The sequence below is a fragment of the Syngnathus scovelli genome, chromosome 1, assembly GCF_024217435.2.
Source record: "Syngnathus scovelli strain Florida chromosome 1, RoL_Ssco_1.2, whole genome shotgun sequence".
Taxonomy (NCBI): Eukaryota; Metazoa; Chordata; class Actinopteri; order Syngnathiformes; family Syngnathidae; genus Syngnathus; species Syngnathus scovelli.
Genome location: NC_090847.1, coordinates 23,318,908 through 23,341,645, shown reverse-complemented (window position 1 = coordinate 23,341,645; position 22,738 = coordinate 23,318,908). Strand labels below are relative to the sequence as shown.

At 41.4% G+C, this 22,738-nt stretch overlaps 3 protein-coding genes across 5 annotated transcripts; all 3 read right to left on the bottom strand.

The window, feature by feature from the left end:
* Positions 1 to 890: 890 nt before the first annotated feature.
* atl3 (atlastin 3) lies at positions 891 to 10,512 on the bottom strand. The gene is made up of 14 exons (XM_049718382.2): positions 10,324 to 10,512; positions 8,224 to 8,436; positions 7,793 to 7,927; positions 7,139 to 7,243; positions 6,635 to 6,685; positions 6,292 to 6,348; positions 6,116 to 6,208; positions 5,898 to 6,036; positions 5,458 to 5,585; positions 5,302 to 5,358; positions 5,150 to 5,221; positions 4,499 to 4,690; positions 4,003 to 4,242; positions 891 to 2,643 (listed from the first exon to the last, which is right to left on the bottom strand). Exons 2-14 carry the CDS (start codon positions 8,425 to 8,427, stop codon positions 2,581 to 2,583), a joined length of 1,536 nt encoding a protein of 511 aa, XP_049574339.1. The 5' UTR covers positions 8,428 to 8,436; positions 10,324 to 10,512; the 3' UTR covers positions 891 to 2,580.
* A 681-nt stretch (positions 10,513 to 11,193) lies between these two features.
* Positions 11,194 to 17,537, bottom strand: si:ch211-145o7.3 (forkhead box protein N2). 2 transcript variants are annotated; one of them, XM_049742124.2, is made up of 5 exons: positions 16,787 to 17,537; positions 14,816 to 15,400; positions 14,251 to 14,372; positions 13,485 to 13,540; positions 11,194 to 12,081 (listed from the first exon to the last, which is right to left on the bottom strand). In XM_049742124.2, exons 2-5 carry the CDS (start codon positions 15,386 to 15,388, stop codon positions 11,708 to 11,710), a joined length of 1,125 nt encoding a protein of 374 aa, XP_049598081.1. In that variant the 5' UTR covers positions 15,389 to 15,400; positions 16,787 to 17,537; the 3' UTR covers positions 11,194 to 11,707. The 2 variants fall into 2 exon arrangements, with proteins under 2 accessions (XP_049598081.1, XP_049598089.1); XM_049742132.2 differs by having other exon boundaries at positions 11,194 to 12,057.
* Positions 17,538 to 17,692: 155 nt separating this feature from the next.
* On the bottom strand, positions 17,693 to 22,738 carry yif1a (Yip1 interacting factor homolog A (S. cerevisiae)). 2 transcript variants are annotated; one of them, XM_049742155.1, is made up of 9 exons: positions 22,514 to 22,738; positions 22,128 to 22,193; positions 20,962 to 21,194; positions 20,774 to 20,878; positions 20,110 to 20,188; positions 19,601 to 19,658; positions 19,374 to 19,529; positions 18,948 to 19,041; positions 17,693 to 18,615 (listed from the first exon to the last, which is right to left on the bottom strand). In XM_049742155.1, the coding sequence occupies exons 3-9, from the start codon at positions 21,151 to 21,153 to the stop codon at positions 18,457 to 18,459; spliced, it is 843 nt and encodes a 280-aa protein (XP_049598112.1). In that variant the 5' UTR covers positions 21,154 to 21,194; positions 22,128 to 22,193; positions 22,514 to 22,738; the 3' UTR covers positions 17,693 to 18,456. The 2 variants fall into 2 exon arrangements, with proteins under 2 accessions (XP_049598112.1, XP_049598102.1); XM_049742145.1 differs by having other exon boundaries at positions 22,141 to 22,193; positions 22,514 to 22,737.

Sequence of the window (22,738 nt, the reverse complement as noted above, 5' to 3'; positions counted from 1 at the left end):
AACATTTTGTTGACATTTTCTGATAGCAATTAATGCACTCAAATGCAGCAAATAAATTGTGTAATTGTGGTTTTACAAAATGGCGATATGAAATATTTATTTGAAATACACACTTCCTGGTTACACTGTTTCCCCAGCTGTTGCCTAGGTTTTCTTTGGGTAAAAACACGTACGCGCTAGATCCATTACATTGTAAATCCTTCATTGATGCAAATGTGAATAGTTGCTGTCGATATGTGCCGTGATTGGCCGGCGACCAGTCCAGGGTGTATCTCTCATTTTGATCAAATTCAGATGGGATAGGCTACTGATAAAAGGATGGACAAAAATCAAGACTTATTTCTCGTTTGCCATGTGCACTACAAAGCAAGTCGATCACCAAGTTACAATTCCTTCTTGAGAGTATCATAAATAAAAAAATATATACGTATATATTCAATTCTTCAATATATCAATTAGTTAAGATCACAATGCGTATCAAATAATGGTTTATTTTAATGGCCCCTAAATGACAATTTATGTGAAAAATTAGACTTTTTGTTTGTCTACAAGGCACACTGGTTAGCACGTCCGCCTCACAGTAAGGAGGGTGTGGGTTCGATTCCACTCCGGCCCTCCCTGTGTGGAGTTTGGATGTTCTCTTCACTTGCGAGGGTTTCCTCCCACATCCCAAAACATGCTTGGTATGCCAATTGAGCATGCCAAATTGCCCCTAGGTGTAAATGCTAGTGCGCATGGTTGTTCATCTCTGTGTGCCCTGCGATTGTCTGGCAACTGGTTCAGGGTGGGTAATTCTTCGTCCTTTCTGTGTTCTGACAGCAGAATGTCATAAATTGTTAAAAAAAAAATGCATGTCACCTTTAAATTCATTGAGTAAAATGAAGCAACAGTTTAGTTGAAAGATCCAATAGTTTATTACCTATATCACCAAAGTGCAAATTGACACTTTGTCCAGCTGCAGGAGAATCACACTCTTCTGTCATCATCCTTCTTTGCTTACATGTTAATTATTTTACTGCAATTTTGAATATGTTGCATAAAAAAAACAAAATCATGTTTCGTTAACACAACAGTACTATACGTACAGTATATTCATCATAGCAAGATGGACTAACTCGAAGAGGCTGCAAAAGCAAAGCAAAGTCTTTGGCTATGTGGTCACTACATCATCAAGCTAGATGATCTTTGTCAATCAATAGAACCTTTGGAGTTGTAAATATCACAGAAAGCACTTTCTATAAATAAAAAATATCAACTTTTCTGTATCAAAATCTATTTTGAATAACATGAAAGGGAATGCTCAGTAAAGAATTTGGAATGCCTGATTTTTCTTTTGTTAAGAGTAAACCCCCACATGCTTGCTTGTTTGTCATTTCAAAATACTGTATAGTACATCAAGTTATTCTTTTTTTTTAAACTTTAAGCATTAATTTGGCTCCATCTTGGCGACAAGGACATCTGTTGAAGGGAAATAAATGAGCTACACTCGGACAAAAGTTGTGCTTTTACCAACATCTTAAGGCCAAGAAACTATGTTGACGTGAGGTAAAATGCTTCATTTAGTCAAATAGTGCTTTGCCTCCATCTTTCAGGCAAGGAATCATAAATGGAGGATTAGACAAACATAGTGCTTTGACATCCTCTTGGAATTACTGTATACTAAAGTTCACCAAGACAAAAATTCTTTGCTGCCATCCTTCTACCGAGGAGGAGTTATGTCAATGTGATATGAGGAATTCTATTTAGACAAAATAGTGCTCTGATGCCATATTGGTGCAGAGGAATGATGTTCAAGTGAACCGAGGAGCTCAGTTTGGACAAATATGGAGTTTTGCTACAATCCCGATGCTAAGGAACTATGTTGACGTGAGTAGAAGAGAGTTCATTTAGCCGGAAGTGGCCATTCTGTGGCATCTTGATGTCAAAGAACGACATAAAAGTGAATTGAGTAGGTCAATTTATCAATCCAATAGTAGCCTTTTGCTGCCATCCATAAGAAATTCTTTACATTTGATGCTCATATTTCGGCTCACGCTCTACTGTGGTCTGATTTGGTGACACAAAGTGCATACTGTAACAATCTCCTCCGTGCTAATTCAGCAAAAGTGAACAACTGAACTTGATCAGGAATGTTACGTCTCCATCGAGACTGGAATGCTTTCAAGGCACAATGTAAAAGAAAAGAAATTGAGCTTCTAAAATATGCATATAAAAAGCTCCAAAAGCCATCCTCGTAAGGTAGACAACCAAATTATGCAAAAAGAAGCCTGTAACCGCTGGAAAGAATTTCTCCTGGTGAATCTTTTGGAAATGCGGCAGCATCGACAGAAGGTGCGATGCTTTCAAAGCAGGCAGCTTGTGTCCCAAGGCGGGTATGAAACATGCTGGCTTTTGGGAATGTATCCTTCTCTTGTGCTTTTTTTGTTTGTTTTTTTGGTGTTGTATGTTCTCACAGATAAAGGGTTGGGGGAGAAGAGATGGAAGGGGGGTGGGGGGGTGCGCAATGATAAGGCTGAATGCGGCTCTGTGCCGGCTGCAGATTTGCGTGGCGTCGAGATGACCAAAAGCCTCGCCGGTCCTCTAACTGGATTTCTTCACGTTGGAAAGCCTCTGTCCTCTCGACTTGTTCAGCGCCACCGTGGCCTGGCGGGAAACGAGACAGCAGTTGAGTTGATTTTGTACTGTGTATGTGAGCTTGTTTATAATTAGCACTTGAGTAGCTAGTTCTGTTTAATGGTTTTATATCTTGCTCCTGGTTGTATACGCTTTGAATATCAAAATGATATCAAACAAGTGTCAGTTGATTCGATACACTGCTCACTGTTGTACTCGGGTTGGCCTTTGCACTTTCTCACAACGTCGCACGTGTGAACCTGAATGTGCCGTTGATGGAACTTGCTTGCCGTGCCCTGTGGGCATTTTAAAGTTTGCATGTGGTGAACGTGACAAATATCCAAAACAGGAAGCTGAACTTAGCAAATCACGTCAGCCGCAGAGCTGAACTCTGAATAACCTCCAAAATCGGCCATGGCCTGGCCGCTTTCTTGTTCAATGCGGTTTGTCATCTGATTTAATTCTGCAAATTGTTTGTTTCAACTCAAAACAGCCTTCACGGTGGAGAGGAAGGAATCATTCCATATTTTTTGCTTAGGGTGGAATGGTCCATTCATACAATACAGATTCAAAAATAGTGCTTTCTCCAAACTTACTTCACTGTTTATTTGTGATAACGCGCCATTCGATTTTCCCATGTCAGAAGGCCTGTAATGACCGAATATAGGCTGGGAAAACACAGCGGCTTACGATGAAGAGCATCAAAGACTCCCGTGACTGAGCAATTTGGATGTGACCTAACAGCAACCTTTTGCTACAAAGCACAATTCAGCACTGACATTAAACGGAATGCGCCTATCCACCTTTGTTCACCTATCTCGGAATACACAAATGATGTGTGCAATGTGTGTTAACATGCAGCATAAGAGGATATTTTAAGGATGAAACTATTAAAAAAATATATAATAATTTCTTTGATGAAGCATTTTGTGTAGCGTTTGTGCTTGCAAATTTATCTGGTCAACAGTGTCTGAAAAGTAGCTAAATCTCAACTCTACATTTAGAAGCAAAATGAGAAGGATTCATGTGATATGATCAAAACCCCCCAAATGGGCAGTATTGTTCAACAATTGAACATTGCAGTAAATAATAGTTTGTAAAAAAATAAATAAAAACTCTGATTAGCCCCCCCTCATTTTTTTTTTTTTTTTTTATAAACCAATGGTGGGCCGGGTTGAAATACACTTTTCCAATATTCTAGGTCAAAAGCAATTTTTATATTTAGTAAATTCCTACTCCCACGAATTCCTGTTCATTCCCACACAAACCTTTCAACTTTAAAAAAATCCCCAGAGTTTTGCAAATCTAGTTACCAAGTGATCACACATCAAGTGTGACTTCAATCCCAACCTCCGCGGTTTATCACAAGACAAACGAACGTCATCTGACCTGTTCCAGCACGGTGCCCGCCGCCTGATCGATGGCTCCGCCCACATGCCGGTAGCGGCCCGAGTAGCGGATGAAGGCCCAAGTCAGCATGGACATCATGACCAAGCCCAGGACGCAGTCGCACACCAGGGCGAAGGTGGACAGGCCCACGAAGAGCAGCACACCCGACAGCACGTACAGGAGGCACACAAGCACGAACAGCACGGCTGGAGTTCGGAAGGCGCTGAACAGATTCTTTGACTGTCCAAAAAAAAAAAGAAAAAAACCTTTTACAGTTATACAGACCTTAAAGCATGTCTACCCTACAACAAACGGATTCTCATTTTTGTCTCTTTTCTTTTTATTTCCCTGCCCTCCTCACTTTTCCGCCTTTGTAAAAAAAAAAAAAAAGTGCCAGTTCACACACACCGGTGGTCCCGTCAGACATTTTTGGACATGGACTGATGCCATTCATTCCTGCAGAGCTGAGCTAACGTGCACAACTAATGTCGCTGACCTCGTTGTGCTTGCTGAATGACTCCCACATCTCCACCAGCTCCTTCTCCAGCTGCTCTTGGTAGCGGTCGCAAAACTCCTGGCCGCCCATCTTCTTGGTGGAGGAGAAGGAGAAGAGAGCCTCCTTGAAGTAAAATTGGTGCTTCTCCTCCAGTGACTCAGGAGACACATAGGGCAGGTCTCCGCCACACATCTGAGAGACAAAGAGGAGCATATTTTATCTCATAGTTTTTAAACTGCTGTACCCGTAGGTTTTATATTTGTTTTATAATATCATTTAATTTCTCTATGACTCATTCTCAGGGGCTGCAGAGAGACATCACGCTAAAAATATTTAAAAAATTGAGATAAAAAAAAAAAAAGGCAAAAATGGAGAATATTACCTAAAAAAAAAAAAACAGGACATTTTGACAAGTCAGCATGCACACAAAAATTTTTGGCCTAAAAACACAAAAATGCTAACTGAATGAGAAATACATTACTTAAATTAAGGAAAATCATCGAGTTTAATTTAGTGCTTTTCCACTCGGAGCACTAAGAAGAAAAAAGAAAAACAATTTGGCTTGGTAAGAAAGTTAAAACATGTCAACAGCTAGCATCAAGTCTGTCAGTACAACAGCGTGGCGACCATCTTGTCTTGCACTGAACCCACCTTCTCCATGTTCCTGTAATACTGATCTTTACTCGCCGCCACGGCTGCCAGGTTGTTGGCTTCCGCTGTCGCCTGGTGAGACAAACGGACGTGTCAAGACGAGCTAAAGTTCACAACAGACATTTTATTTTGTCAATTTTTCCGGTGCTTACCATGAGCATACTCTTTGGCTGGGGCAAGTCCTCTCCCTGGTAAATCTTGATGTAAGCCTGACAAGAAAGTGCTCACAGTTAAGTTCGGCAGTGAACCAAACACAAGAGAAACGCCAGAAGAGACCAACGGAGGCACAAACGCGAAAGGCAAGTTACCTTGAAGTACTCCAGCAGGCCTCTGCAGGTGACTTTGTTTCCATTGATCTCCTTCTCGGCCAGGTTGTCGGGATGCAGGAGATCGGGGATCAAAATCTTCAGCTGCTCTTTGAACTCTGGTGCCACCGCTGACAAAACCAACACAAGGACTTGGAACCTGAGTAGTCAACCGCTGCCGTTCATTTTGTACTACGGCATGCTGGCTTTTGCAGTAAACTTCAACTGGGAATAGGAAGTTAACAACTTGAAGCAAGCACGCTCGGACTCTTATTTAGAGAACTGTGCGAGCGAGTCTTCATTTTGTTTACTTGCGGAGATGCTACGTAATATGGCTCCTATTTATCCAGAACACACTCAAACATACTACAAAATGTTTTTAAATGTGTTGAATTGACATTTCACACGATTTACTGTACAAAAAAAAAAAAGGGACTTCTCACCATTAAGTTGTCCTTCAAAAGTCGGGCTGGTGGCAACTCTCAAACCAGGGTGTGGCAGCAGGAAGCAGGAAATGTTGGTGAAGCAGGAGTGGATGTGCTCCCTCACCGTTTGCAGCTCCTCGTGCTGGGCCTCCTTGACCTTCAAGAAGAACAAAGCAAGGAAGTTCATTTCCCAGAGGAACCAAAGCTTGCTCGCATTTGCTTCTGCTTTGTGTTACCTGTAATCGTTTCTCCAGGAATTCGTTGCCTCCTTTAAAGCCGTACGTGTACTCATAGGGGAAGCTCCAGTCGCGGATGAGGAACATCAAGGACTGTGTACAGCGCAGGGTAAAAGGAAGGTTACAAGAGATGCATCAGGACAAAACAAAAAAAGTGTCGTGAAACGTTGTCATACCTGGAAAGGCTTCAAGAAGATTTCATCCAAGGCCAACCGGCCGTACTCGGTGAAAAGCTGCCAGACAGACAGTTACACAAGACTTGAATCATTCCATGGGAAAAAATTCAATGCTCAGAAGTACAATTAACCCTTATCAATAAAATAGCACAAACTAAACAACAATGACGACTTCAACTTTTTTAAACATTTAAAAAAAAAAAAGGACTTACACATTACATGTTGGTGTTTGGTAAATAGTAATGCTAATACAATATGTCTATCACAATTACACATTTACAGTAAATCTATGCAAAACAATATATGTATATTTGCATTTACGTGACTTCACCAAGTTAGTTACCTGTAGCTGCTGCAGGTCATCTTCTTGGATGTTCTGGGACAAATTGTAAATCTACAAGCAAGAAACCATGTCAGTGAGAAACAATGTCAGTGTGACACAAACTGGGAATTAAAAGAATCTGCTATGTGCGATATATGCCAACAATTTGCGCTGAAAGTTCATCATGTGGGCTGTGGGAAATGATCCGCAACAAATATTCCATTTCAGTGTCGTCAATGAAGTACTTAGTGGCAGGATGAACACTTCAATGCTCTTCCACTAGATGGCACAAGATGTATTCACTTGAGACATTTTTGGTTTGGGCTTTGCCCAGTCTCGCCATTTTACTCCTCGTTTGAGAAAGTTGTGAAAAATACAAAAACGCCAGTCAGTTAGCATTCAAGATTTAAGAGAAGGTTAACTTGTGTAACTTGTAATTTCACAATGCATATTCATCTTGAAATTTCAACTTTTTCTGAATATTGTATGTGCCTTGGCTTAGAATTAACTAATAAGGACAATCACCTGAATGGAGCTGGTCATGGTGCTGAGGGCAAAGATGGTGGCACAGTCTTTCACTGTGGACTGGTTATCAAAAGCTCCCTGAGTGTCCATAAGCACTACTGCCACCTGCAGGAGCACACACGCAAAACACAAGAAGATAGGCGATCACTTTGGTTTCATTATTATTGCAACATAAATACCCCTGTTAATTTTTTTTTTAAAAACCAAGGTGGCGGGAATTATGAACATTGGCAAAAAACAGTCAGGGTTAGCGCAAACCCCTCCGTTTTCTGCCATACAAAGAAAACGCCCTCCCTCCCTAATGAACATCAGAGCTTTATTTGGCATTAGTCACGGGCACTTTAAACAACGTAAGACTTTGTATGAATTTGAATGCGATTTTAATCCAAACAGGCACAGTGCCAATTACAAGAGTGTGTATCCTTACCTCTTGCAATACATTTTTGTTGTGCTCAACTGAGTTGTATGGGCTACAGGAGAATGTTCTATACAATGGCCTCATTTTTTAATACTTCAATAATTGGCCATTGGAAGAGGGGTGTGTGAACTTTTTGGTGACAAAATGGTGGCTCTCTTGTTTCTATGTCATCTCATTGTGTTGCGTAGGTGTGCTTAATATTCTGGCACTTCACATGTCCGGCGCACGGTGATCACCTCGCTTCCATCACTTTTCTGGATGGGGAAGACCTCGCTCCAGATCTGGATGCCGGTCGTCTCCGGTTCCGAGCCACCTCGCCAGGAGAATCCCGTCAGGGGCTCGTCGTCGTTACCCAGCCAGTTTTCGTCACCCTGCGGTTTACACGACGAGGAGAAAGAGGTGAGGTCAAACTACCCTGGGGAAAGTGTCTGAGTATAAAAAGGCAGTAAACCCAGTGGCGCCACTAAAACAAAACAAATCAGCTGGTTGGTGAACTCCACCCTGGCCGTCATCCTGAATCACATCTTGTCGACAAACTTGTCAGTTTGCATGCTGCGGCAGGGAGGGGCAACGTCGTGTGACCTTGAACTTCTTCGGTTCAACCTTAGTCTGTATTCACATTGCAGGCTTGATAGTTTTTGAAAAAGTGAGGTCTGGCATTGCTCACCTTTCTGTACATGTATCGCAACATGAAGTCGAGCAGGAAGCTCTTGCCCTTCCTGAAGGCGCCGGCCACCGAAAGCACCACCACATTTTTGTCTCGCACGGTCGGGGTCAAGAGGACGCGCTCGAGCGCTTCCTCGTCCAGCGTAAAGGAGTGATCCTCCTTGCACACCGTCACTATCTGAACTGGGCCCGGTTTGCTCCCCATTGCTGCTGCCTGTGGGAACAACCACACCGTCAACAATTGCACAACATCACAAGCCAAAGACAACAATGAAATGGAATATTCAATTTTTTTTTTTTGACGTTATGCCAAATTTACTTTGTTCAGCAAATACTATATGTTCTGCCTGTATTTCATATTATCATTGTTATTAAGGAAGCAAATAAGAAGTTATTTTAGTCATATATTTTTAAACTATCCATTCGAGGACAGTAGTTATCTTTCTTTCTGTCAAAGCTAAATAAATTGGGATTTTTGCATGAAATTTCAGAATTAACTTAAAATGCCATTTGTGTTACGCCGCAGAGCCACATTTCTGAATTTTTACATTGGTTAAATTAGTTCGGATTGCAATGTCCTATGGTAAATAAATAATTTGATGGAGTGCTACAGTTATCAATGTTTTAACAAACAATTATTTTATCGATTATCCGATTGATTATTAGAATATCTATTGATTCTGCCTTACTAAATGACATAATAAAGGAGAAAGATTTTTTTTTCGTTAGTCCTCATTGAGACATGATCACTATTGAAGAGGTTTTGTTTGGACTTTTTTGTAACAGAATTATTTGATGAATCATTTCATAAAGTGTTTGATTTCAGTGTATGGCTAATGGATTTCATGTGACAAAGTGTGAAGAATGTCACAAGTTCATTATAGTTGGTAATGCTGAATGAGTTTCATGTTGCTACTCAGGCTTACTTTGCCGAGCAAACTAGTTCCTTGCTTGCTGTTTGTAACCCCAAAAGAGCCTGTCCATGACGCCATCAAAGAAACATTAAGAAGAGTTCAGGACAAGATATTAGCGACGCAGTGTATGAACACTTGGCGACGCCCCAACCTACACATGGTCACAATGTGCAGCTCTGTATTAATTAGAAAATGTGCATGCTTCGATGGCTGTCACACTTTGTGGCTTTAGGCTAAGCGTCTCACTGTCGATTGGACCGCCTTCAAGGAGCTCCTTTGTTATTGGCGCTTCTGTGGAGGAACAAGACAGCTCCCACCATGAGGAGCACAACAGGCCCTTTCTCGCTTGGAAAAGATGAGAAAACATTTGGGCCACATACGAGTACATACTCGTACTGTATCTTACTCGTATGTTGTTGTTGTTTTTTTTTAAACAACTAATTACTGCCTTAGTTGCATAACTACCAATGGGCAATTTGGTCCTACTAGTGTCTACTTAGTAGACTCTACTAGTTGGGCCAAATAGTGATACTAGTACTGCACTGTACTTGAAACATGTACTTGAAGGAACACTTGCCGTGTTATTATTTTACCAGTGAGGCACATTTGCTCTTCCAGTCCACGAAATTGTCTTGTTTGTGAGGACATAGAGCGTCTTAGTACAGAAGATAGAAGTGGGAGATGAAATATATGGGGGGGAATTCAAACACCTTGCTATCCCCACTTTTGACCCCTTCAAAACAAAACAAAAAATGAACACACCGAAAGGGTGTGGTTCTCAGAGGTAACGTTCATTACGCGTTTCTGTGTTGAACACGATTTATTCAATATCAGGTTTAGCATGGTTTGCCTGTAGTAAATGACGTCCAGTGCACACGCACGCACACTAAACAGTATTAAGTATATATTTTTTTGCTTTCGCGCAATAAAGCGCATGTTACGCGTTTTGACTCTATTTATACACATCACATATCAAAACGAGACACATGTCTGAATTTAATTAACATTAGAATTTGACAAGTTTAATCCAACTGTCATTTATCTCGCGCTGTTGATAATGCACGCAGACAACAATAACAGTAAAGGAAAGGCTAACATGTATTAGCTATCTGCAGCGATTAAGTCGCGACACAAATTTTGCACGACTGACAGCATCATAGCAATATAAGTTTAAAGGAAAACTTTACCTCAACTGTGACTTTGTTTCCCTCCCTGGCTGTGAATTGTTGTATGAAAGCTCTTAAAAGCCTTCGACGGGTTTTAAGACGAACTCGTTAGATTGGATCTGCTCACACCAACGTAACTTTTTTTTCTCTCTCCAACACTGGCATGAAAACAACCATGTCAACTTATTCCAGGCGCAAATCCTGCACACTTCCGGGTTTAAAGCCACGTGGGACGTTTTGGGAAATGTAGTTATAATGCATTCGTGAGCGGTTGGCACAGTTGTTGTTTAAACTACAACTCCCAGCATGCACCACAATAGTCTTTTACTTGGGAAATGTTGTTTTTCACGTATAATGTGTGTGTGTAGTATTTTCGGGTATCACGGTCCTGGGATACGGTTTTACACAAGATGATGATGATGATGATGATGATGATGATGATGATGATGATGATGATGATGATGATGATGATGATGATGATGATAATGATGATGATGATGATGATGATGATGATGATGATGATGATGATGATGATGCAGTGAGAGGATTCACCGTAACGAAAGAACTGTCAAAATAATTCCCAAAAATAAGTGATTTTTATTTCTTGAATCATGACAAATCACTGTGACATAAAACTGATCAGTTTTCCTGTGCGGCTCTTGTAAATGAATGTAAGGAACGTGCAGAACTGTAAAACAAAACAAAAAAAACGTCAACACAATTATGTTACTCCACGTTAGCACTAAAATATGAACAAGAAAAGTAAATCAGTCAACAAAAATGCTGATTGATTACAGGGAAAATAAACTACAAAAAGGGCCCATAGTAACAAAGTGCATAGAAAGTGACATGTCCTACTGAACCAGGAAAAAAAAGACACTATAGTCACAATAACAGAATGACATATTTTATTTGTTAGATTAGAAAAATGTGTAAGCAAAAATACTTTTTACATGATTTTCCACTACTAGTGCCACTTTTGGCCTACTAGTATTCAATCAAACCTTATTAGTAAACTACTGTCTTGCACTATTATAACAACTTGGTGTAACTAGTGACCTGTAGCCCGGATACGTGATCCAGCTCAAGGTCTATGTAGTACTATACTGTTTGTCCTCACTTGGACAATTTTGACCTACTAGTAGTACTGAGCCACTGAGAGGGGCTAACTTCATTTTTGTCATTTTGCAGGAGATTTAAACATGTAGGCAAGGATATGGAATAAAAGTGTTTGGGAAAACATTTACAAGTGTCCCAAAACGTTTGTCTACTGTACTTGGTGCAGTGATTAAAATCAAGTGATGCAAACGAGTAGTACCCATATCAGAAAAAGCTACAAGTTTGCAATCATTGGGCAGTGATGTTGTCACCTATAAGAATACAACAAAGACTCAGATGGCTATTGCTAGCCGCTCCCTGCTAAATCCAGCAGCGAGCCGGCCGCCTCCTGCGCCTCAGCGTCCAGCTGCAGAATCTCCACCGTCTCCAGGTCCAGCTCGGTGTCGTCGGGCAAGACCAGATACTGGTACTCGGGGGACTGGTAGTAGTGCAGCTCGATGTAGCCGCTGTCGGCCAGTGGGTCTTTGTCCAAATCCCCGCCCAGATCCTCCGCTTGGTATTCCACTGGCTCGATGGCCACCAACTCCTCGTGCTCCGGTGTCAAGGGGAAATCCGGGTGGTCGGAGAAAGCGGGATTATCCTGGCTGGGGCTGTGGGGCGACGGCAGCGACAGCATCAGGGTGTGAGGGAGGCAATCTGGAAGGGACAAAATACCGTAGCCTGCATACATTATGATAATTATCTTCATTCATACAGACATAACTTATACATATATAAATACAAATTGGAAATACATGCTACAGGATAGTAACAAAGCTCTACACAACTTTAGTCCAAATCAAATTCCTCCTCCTAACCCTAACTCCTGCTTACTTGACATCAGGATGCTGAAGGATATCAGCAGAGCACTACTTTGATTGAGTTCCTTGACACTAAGATGTCATAAGATAGCAGAGAAGCACTATTTTCATCCAAATAAAACACATTCAACTTGATCATTTCTTCAACAGATGAGCACAAAAATGACAAGGTGCTATTTTCCTTTGCAAATAACTGAGGATAGGGTCATTTGAAGAAATTGCGCAAGTATAAATTTGTGAAAACTTAAAACAAATCTTATGGGTTCACTTTTGCTTTAAAAAAAAAAAAAGCGTTCCATGTTTTTGTGTAACCAAGATTCCACCAGATGGTGGCAAAAACAACAAATGGGTGAGTTTGTCAGAATGTAGGCGAACAGGTTACCAAAAATATGAACCATAATCAAATAGACAAAACTATGTGAATGAGGACCCGTGACTATGTGGGGTACAAGATGACGCTAAAGCAATGATGTTTTTTTTTAAATCATTATTACCGTAGGCTTTCAGCCAAAATGGTAAAATAAGAAAACATTTGGGGAATTTGGATATTTCCCACGATACTTGATTATTTCAATCAATTACATTGGCGCACAAGAGGCACATTTCGCAGAGAAACGTGGACATTATTTGTAAAGAAGCTCTTGATGAGCCCATATGGAGGTCCGCATGTCAAAGGCGCTCAACATTAAGGAGGCTATTGGCTCGTTACCACGGAAATAGAAGGTTGTAGCCATGGCGACAGAAGGCAAACACAGGAACAATGTCGCATGCTGAGAATGTCGGAGAGAGGCTGAAAAGGCGGCGGCAGTAAAAGTGACAGCAAGCGCTGTTACACCGCTAATAAAATATCCTATAGGCTCAAATTCATAAAGGCTCACAGCCGGGTGACTGGGTTTAAGTTTACTCATTACCCGCGGCGGGTAGGCGGGACCAGCAAGGCCCTTCGAGAAGCCCTTAACTACAATTACAACCTACATTCTAATATTTGTGCCATTCAATCATATTTATTCATTATACTTTGATCTATTCATTTTGAAGCATTTCTATTGGACGAACTGCTTCCGGTACGCATATATTTTTCTCCAATAAGATTTAAGCCTCTTGTGTGTTGCCATGTCAAATTAATCTGCGTATTTTAATTTTAATAAACAATTTTGTTTAATCACATTTCAATCTCGGCCTCTATGTTTGTAAAAGTATTGTAAAAAATTTTATTAGGCTGTAGTTTTCCCTTCTTGACTTGTTTTCTTTTTGGGTACAAACCTGACATTTCCATGGAGTCGCACACTACAGACACGCCATAGTCCACGCCTTCCAACCTGGAATCCAATTTAAAAACATATCAGGTCAAAGCCCAACAATGGGGATGGTTAAATATTCATCTTAGAGGTTGGTCACAAATTGTACTCAGGAAAGAGTTTTGTTACTTTAGAACAGGATTCAAGTAAGAGTAGAAAAAGAATTGCTTGAGTAGGTCTATTTTTGTCACTTTCAAGATAATTGAAGAAAACCCACACCCTCTTAACTGTGAGGGGAGTGTCCTAATCAGTGTGCAATAAATAAATAAATAAATAAATAAATAAATAAATAAATAAATAAATAAAATGTTTACAGTATATTTAATTTTATCGGGCCCGTAAAGTTATGAATATATAAATAGTTCCACAACTTTACTCACACACTGAGGTGACTTTTACTGTCCAATAACTGGACCAATTTACATTACCATGATGATGACTCCCCTATGAGTCTTGCAAAATATCTCAGAAAAAAAGCCAGTGTGTCTGAACGTCATTTTTCATCTTTGATCAATTTTATGCTTTGTGGGCTGTTTGAATTTAGACCACAATAACTCCAAACCCTTTTTTCCCTAATCCCCATTTTTTCTTCTTTCTGGCATCCTTAATTATACAAACAAAAATGACACAAATGGGGTTATTTTAGTTTTGTTCACAGTGGTTTGATTATACCAATAGATGAAATTTCAACAAATGTGTCGGACAAATGATGAAAGTGTGATTGCTCTTACAAGGCAGGTTTGTTTATGAGGCTGCTGCTGTTGCTGTGGTAGGCGTGCGTCTTCCGAAGAACTTCCAACAGCGACGTTCGATGATCTGGATTCACGCGCCACAGAGATCCTTTCCCTGCCGACTGAAAACAACCGCACAAGAGTAGAATAAGTGGAATTTCCCTGTGTGGGGGCAAACAAAGGAATATTTGATCATTTAGAAGCCCGCTACATCGATAGACATTTAATCCTGACCAAAAGCATGTTTTACATTATCTGCAAGTAACAGGTCATTATTATACAATAGAAAAAGTTTGGGTCCAAAAGTCAAACCTTGTGGCACGCCGTAATTGATGTTTTGATTTTGTATGACTTATAAGAATAAAATGCCTCATATTTTCCGAGGAGCATTTTTAACCACTGATCACTGCTGATGTTTTTATTGTTAAAGTCAATTACTAATTTGGATGGCTAAAGATGATGAGACAGTCACGGCATGAATTAAAAGTTGTGTCTCAATGCATCACGATAGATTTAGTTCTGCAGGTGAGAAGTGACTACGTGGGTGTTATTGCACTGCACCTACCTGACTTTTGTCCCTATCCATGCGGCAGAAGCTCTTGCTCAAGGACAGATTGTGCCTGACCGAGTTCCTCCACCCTGCGCTGGCCGTCCTGTAGTAGGGAAACTTGTCCACAATCCAGCCGTAAATGTCCTTCACCGGCAGCCTCTTGTCCGTTGAGTCCTCTATGGCCATGAAAATCAGGCTACTGAAGGAGTACGGCGGCTTGGCTGAAGCGGGGTCCCGTATGGACTCCTCCCGGGTCTGAGGCAGCGTCACTTTAGGAATCGGCTGGAGTGGGAGAAGGTTGCCACGTTGGTGTAACCAGCTGAGGCACGTCAGGTCATCCTGGTCCCACGTGCCCGGGGGACACTCCAGATGTTGGGACACCATGCAGTTAGAAAGCGGAGAGCAGTAGGAGGAGGAGGAAGAAGAAGAGGAGGAAGATGGGAGCGACTCAGCTGTGGTCGGTGACGGCGGGAAGGAGATGGGTGACAGGGGAAGGGAAGTCATGTGGCAAGAGGGGGAGAAAGGCCCCCCAAAAGCAGTGGGACAAGGGCATAATGGCGCCAGGGTGTGGCACAGGTTCTCCATCATTCACGACGACCTCTGGGGGGGAAAAAATGCCACTGAGAACAAATGGGGGCTAACTCCATTTCTGACATGTTCGATAAATCCTGGTCTAAATAAAGGTTTGGTACACAATTTGGGATCTAATATTGGGGAAGTCCACTATTGCACAGCACTTTTCCTGATTTTTATTACCAACATTTAACAAAGTGACATTCGGGGACTATTAAGTCTCACTTTCTGAAAAAGTGAGAGTTAATAGTCGTAATAGTCTTAATAGCCTTAATAGTAATATTTTCCTTCTAGGAAAATAGCTCCCTAATTCAAATAAAAGTATAATCCAAATCCAAATCATTATTTTCAACTCTATCTAAGGAAAACTACTATAATTGTAAAACTATCCAAATGAAGTAATCATTACTGTACAAAACACTAGCATTAAACACATAGATGCTAATCGCTAGGCTGTGTGCCCATAGAGTTTGCCATTGTATATTAGCATTCACATTGTGGAAGCTATATTACGACTTTGAATGCAAACTATGTAATTGATTTTGTTTATTTCGACAGTAGTTACTTAAGATGTTATTTTCTGTTCCCGGTCACTGAACCATTTTGCAAAGGAGTTAACGCAACCAAAATCTAAGAGATGACAAAAGGGCCACAGTTCTCACAAGATATACACTCATGTGCTAACAGGAGTAATTTGTGAGGTTTTGTTTTTTGTGGGTGCTTTAAATATTGATGGGTAAAGAAAGAATGGGCACGAGAAAAAACTAATTTTCTCATTCAGGGCCAAAAACTTGGAGGCGATCTGTGAAAGTGGCTGTGTCAAGACACACACGCTCACACAAACACGTTTTTTTTTCATCCATTGTATTTATACAAGTCCTACTCAAATTTAGCACTTGCAAGTAATACGACATAACTGAGTTGGTCAAAATAGTTTTTATTAAATATATGTTGTTAGATCTGCGTTACAGACTTTTTTTAAAAATCTTAAACAAAAGAAAATATACATATTGTAAAGGCGACATTCTATTTTGGTCGGGTGGCGGTCTGGAGACTGATTATTGCGCCTTGATTCAGTTGATAGTTATCCATTTGCTTCAGCCTCACGACTGATGTGCATCCACTAGAACGTTCATAGTCCATCGGATGTTCATGGCAGTGTCGGGAACACGCGCCATGTGCTGGGCGCACTCAAAACTAACGTAATCGGGCACGAGAGTGCGTGTGCGTTACAGAACCCACTGCGCGCCTTAAAGGCGCAGAGTGGTTCAAATGGCAAAAGGCACCGCAATCTAAAGTTTGCATTCTCTCTGTGTAGGTCAGAATTTGAAGCCGCCCTTTTGCTCTCAGACGAGCCACTCGACTTTGCTTCATTAGTGTGTGCAGAACAAAATAAAATTACATATAACTCACTAGAGTGCCGTCAAGTTCCCTCTTCGTCGGCTTCAAGGTGGATTTAGAAGACCTGAAACTTGGAGCCGCAACACGTCTGTCTCGCTCTCCGTCACTCGCTCCGTGTGCGTTGACTTTAGGTTGCCATGGAAACCGAAAAGGACGCTTTGCAGCCGGCGCGTGGACGGCTGGCAGGCGTGCGCGCTCCCGACTACAACGCTCAACGTCACAAAAGACAGGAACATGATACGGTCAAACTTGCTATCCAGCTTTAACTATGATACTAGTTAGGCTTAACTGTGTGAAATGAAATAGCTTACTAGTAGGACATACGTTTATGTTGGGGCTGGAAGAGCTGCCCATATTTGATGTGAATGCTTGTTTGTACTGTAAATGACTCCTGCGATTGGCTGGCGACCAATCCAAGAGGTACCTCTCATTCAAAGTCAGCTGGGATAGGCCCACTCGTGACCCTCTACAGGCAGAATGGAAAAAAGTGAAGGGGAAAAAAAAGTGTTTTAACAGTACTGAGCTCAAACGGAATTCGAATTGGGTTTTTTTTAGTATCCACGAATGACCTCTCACCGCACCAAAAAGGATTTCAGATTTTTATAGATGCCACAAGATGGCAGCAAAGCACTACATAAAGCTGCCCAGTTTATGAAGCTCATTCTTTTAACACCAAGTTGCCACAAGATAGTGCCAAAGAGGATCAATCAGTTCTTCAGCCGGAGAACATAAACGGTGAATAGGTGAATTTTTTAGCAACTAACAGTACAAGATGACTTCCTCAAAAAATCCATGATGAGCAAATCAGATGTGCTCGGGATCCCTGAAATGTCACTCGGCTAAAGAGTCGAGTTGAATCAAAAATACAGTCAGAATTTCACGTGGATCCACTAAACAAGAGTCCACAAGGACCCACAATTGAATACACAAAGCTGAATACATTTATTTTCTTTCCTACAAAAAATCTAGAGTGTCATGCTATATTTATATTTCAGATCAATAAAAATCCAGGAAATGATTGGGAAATAGTGACATCATCATCATACCAAAATTTATGGAAAGCTCATTCCACATTATTGATGTATCTCGAGCAGGATTCAGTGTCACATTTGGATTACCAGTCAGTAAATAAATCTTACTGGTTAACAACTCCTGTGCAGATTGAGTAACACTACTAGGTCCAACTCGTAGTTCTGTTTCACATGCGAGTAGCCTCCCTATCAAGGATGACAAATGCAAAAGCGGCTGTGCGTGAAGTATTTATCACATATCCTTCAAATCTGGGTTTAAGTAACTGCTACGCTCTTTATCCTGTGTGGTACTACAATTTTGCGTAGTAACGTCTATCCCCCACTATTAGTCCAACTTTTATCCGTCTAATACACAATTAAACCGAAGCGAGTTGAATCCAATGATGAAACCAAGCTCTGAATTTGGCAGCCCTTGTTTTAACGAAAAATGTAACGGCAGAGAATGAGCTTTTGTCAAAATCACGGCACACTGAAGTATTTTATACGTTTCACACGATTTGGATAACTCAAATACACAAGTTCCTTTTTACAACTGTTTTGCTAGCTCAACGCGCGCGTACAAAACTCAGCGCGTGGAGAAGGCGGCGAGCACACAGCCACACACGCACGCCAAAGCACTTGGACGAGCCCGCTCGCGTGAACGCCTCACAGTCACCTGACCAGGTGAGAGGTTAACCAGTAAATGATGATGGGCTGAAAGAGGGCGGTCACCATGGTGATATACATGCGCACTTGGGGTTTGGCGCTGGTGTTGGTGGACATGGAGTCCGACGTCAGCGACGTCAGGATCTTCATTTTCAGGGAACGCACCTGCACACATTTCACAGTTTCATGACACGTTCGCTTTATTAGGTACACCAGTGCACTAACTACAGTGGTACCTTAACTTAAAAGGGGAACATATGCACTGGCAACTCTCCTTGCCCACAGGTGAGAAGAGAATTACAGGACTGTCATTGCGCCATTTCCTTGGGTTGCACCATATTGAACTTGAACTCCCTTGTAGATCAATTCTTAGCTCACAGCAAAATCGCAAAAAAATAAACAAATAGCAAAGGACTGTAACAAGAAAATCTCAGGAGGTTTTAGCCCTTGTAAGGTACCACTGATTTTTTTTTTATATGAAGAGACTGAATGCTTACAATGAAGAACATAAGGGCACAAGAGGACCAGGCTAACGCCACAAAGTAGCCGTCGCTGCCAAATAGCAAGCCGCAGAGCACGGTGAAGATCATTCTGGGGAAAGTACATCAATGTTTAGTAGCCCATAGATCGCAAGAGGGACAGAGATATTGGCATACGACTTATTGCCGTTACCATCAAACCATTCCAGTCGACCACCGTGCCGCCCGAAATATAATTAAATATTGCTAATTGCTCTGAAAAAAAACACTACATCAGCAACCCAAAACCAAGCAATAGCCATTTTTTTTTTTTTGCCCATACATTTTTTGATCCCATAAATTGCTTAAAATGACCCAGACATCAGTGATTTTTTTTTTTAATAGTCTAGCTGTAGAAACGGAACTCGGATATACACCAAAGATGAGTATTTCCATAATATTTACCCGACATATTTGTATCCGCTGTAGGCAAGAAGGTCAAAAGTGGAGAGGTCGCTGTGTACTGTCAGCAAGTACAAACTGAGGAGCATCACCAAGACCTCAATGATGACCCACACCAAGGCCGTGCTGGCGCAGAGTCCTAGCACCTCGGGACTGAACCTTAAACACAAGTCAATTCAACGCGTCAACACGGTAGACGGTGAGGAACTACAAAAAAAAGAACTTCTTACCTTTTCTGAATGCCAAGGGCCATTCCAGCCAGTAAAATGTAGGTAATGAAAGCCATTGCTAGAACCGCAAAAGGGGGCACAAGTCATTAAAACATTCCAAGCTGGTTCTGATGGTGAGTATATGTCCAACATTTCGAGAGCTCCCCCAACCACTTGGACTTTGTATAGCAAAAATTTACATTGTCAACTACGAGGAGACCTCCAGCCGGGCGCCACCAGACCATACCTACACAGAATGTTTATATTGTGACTTGTAATTTAACAAAATGTACAATTTCACATGTACCTGCAGCTAAAAAGTGAAGCGTGGAGAGTCTGACTAAATGACGGAACAAAGTCAGTGAATGGGGTGCCGACTACCAAGAGGCTTTCAAATATTCAATCTCGCTTTACTGTTTACTGTTAAATGTTTTTCCTCTGCAAGTGGTATGTGTGTGAGGGTTGAGAACTAATTTGTTCATTTAAATTTCAATGTGCAAATTCAAATTGGCTTCTTCATGCTGGCTTACTTGGTATGTAAAGATCAGGTGCGTTGATGTCTTGTCTTGGGGTTAGCGGAGTGTCTCGATGGTAGCGAACTTCCCAATCCTAGTAGAAGTCACCAACTCAATTTAAAACGTGAGCATACCAAATTGGATATTCATTGCTACCTACAGTAAGTAGCAGCAAATATTAGATTCATTGGGGGGGGGGGGGGGGGGGGGGGGGTTTCAAGTGATTTATTGCCCTTCCAAGTTTACTGTCGACGTAATAAAGAAAACCAAGAGATTTGCACCTTGTCCATTTTCGACAACCTAACAATGTTGCCTTAAGAATGGTCAGCTAGCTTAACGCCTACAATAAATGGCATCTATGTTGCCATGCTACAACTCTTTAATTGACTAAATTAAACAAATGGAGCAGCAGCACATGGAGACAAACAGTGTAACACAACTCGCAGCGTTACCTTCTGTGAAGCACGACTAACATTAGCGCTGTACCGACGATCTGAGAGAAGTTGAGCGCTGTCAATGAAGAGTGTCTCCACCTGACCTTATTACAGTATGTAATACTCTGTGTGTTATAACAATGTTTCCAACTCAAAGTCCAATGCTCGCAAATTTCTCTTTGGGGCTCAATAAAGCCGAACACAGTATTATTGAGGAACAGCTATTCATATCATTGTCTGATTACCTGATGTGTGTATGGGAACATGAGGATCATGAGTTTCTTCAGCACGTATCTGGTGTCCACAGCAAAGAAATATTTCAGCTTGTTGACAGACATAAATCTGCTAATCTGAAAGTCAGAGGAAGTGCAATCGTCAGATGTACATGACCACTTGCCAGAATTAAATACTGAGTGAACACTTGGAATCCCACCTCTTTGTTAACCATGTCCTTGCCTTGGTTGGCCAAGGACGACCCGTACATGACTGCGGCGTTGGCCATGGGATCGGCAAACAAGTTGGTGGCTCCCGCTTGCATGTCGCTCGGGGGCCCCGCCATGTTGTAGCCTGGAGTGTAATAGCCCCGAGTGTTCATGCCTGAGGTGCTGGTGTCATCGAACAACATGGACTCGGCGCCCGTAGGAGTGCCGCGGCCCCTCTGTTTACCTGAGGGAGCAATTGTAGACCACCTCAAACTTGTTCTGTGACAAAGGCTGTAAAGATTTGATCTTAACTAAAAATATAGGCATGTATTGTTTCATGTTATACACTTACTCACCGAATATTATTTTGAATACAAAGAGTTTGAAGTTGCATGTTTTCTCCTTAAAAATTCTGCTGCATGTACTGTACTGAGGTCTTTTGGGTTTTGCCATGGCATCACTTCAGTGTCAGCATTGAGGTGCTTTATACAATTAGACATTACATTAGAATTTTGGTAGGGAGAAAACAGTAGCAGGATCTTTGTTTTAATAAGGCGTGGCCTAGTAAGTGCCACCAGTACTAGCATCTTTAGTTAGTCTGCGTGCGAGTGCCTGGACATGAGTTGTGGTCAACAGCAGGTCCAAACACTCAAAATTCACAAGTGAATTTGAGCTATGAATTACCATTCTGTAACTCTTCCAGTCTCTATGTTGCAACACCCTTTCCTTGACTGATATCCTGCTTGAAGACTTGCAATTGAGTACTTGTTCATTAGTTAGGACTCTTCATGATGTGATGCCATCAAAATGTGAACAGCCTGATGAAAGTGACTGTTTTAATGAAGTAATTAAACGATGCCATTTATTATGCGGGGCTCAATCACCTGTTGTAAATGTTGCCATTCAGTTGTTTATAGTTCAATGAAAATGTGGTGCGTTCTGAAATGTCACTCGGCAGCCAAATACTGAAACCAAGTGTGGTTAGTTAACTGGTACAATATTGCAGTTTACATTTGTATGCGAGTGTAATTCATGTGGCTCATGCGTGTATTGTGACTTGAGTCTATCTATCAACTGTATGCATTTAGCTACCGTTATGGAAGTAGTTACTTTGAATAATTGACAGTTATTAAAAAAAAAAAACCATGATTCGTTTGAAGCAACATTAGTGACTCACGGTGTGCACTTACTTGCTCGGTATCCGTGATGTGGCAAATCCATTGCAAATTCTGGCTGACGTTAGCTTAAAAAAAAAAAAAAAAAAAGAGTGACACTTCAGCCAATGCGTGCAAACACAATAATAAGCTCATACGCAGTAAGTAAGGATACATGTCATAGCAGTACAATTATACTTGCTGTGTTAAATGCTAATACTTTAGCTACAAACTTGAACACGTACTGCTTGCTATCGAAGCACAGCTGGTAAGTTAAGAGTGAGAATGCGACGCTCCACAACAAAAGAATTTATCAGACCTACAAATGTCTGATTCAAACTGCGCAGTAATTGCCCCGATAATCAACATAATAATAAAAAATAAAAAAACAAAACGAAAAGGAACTTACCTAGCCCGCTAACGTTAGGTAGCTAGCTACGTGGATCTTCAGATGACTCCGCTTCCTCGCTCCGATTGGTTTACGTCACGGTGCCTGCGTGGCAATGCACGCACGTACGTACAAGCGTAACAAAAAAAAAGTACGTACGTAAACTGCATAGCGCCGTTTGAGGCGCGGCTCAGTGGTGTGGACTTAACTGTTTTACTCTGCCCCCAAATTCCTTCCCCTTTCCTA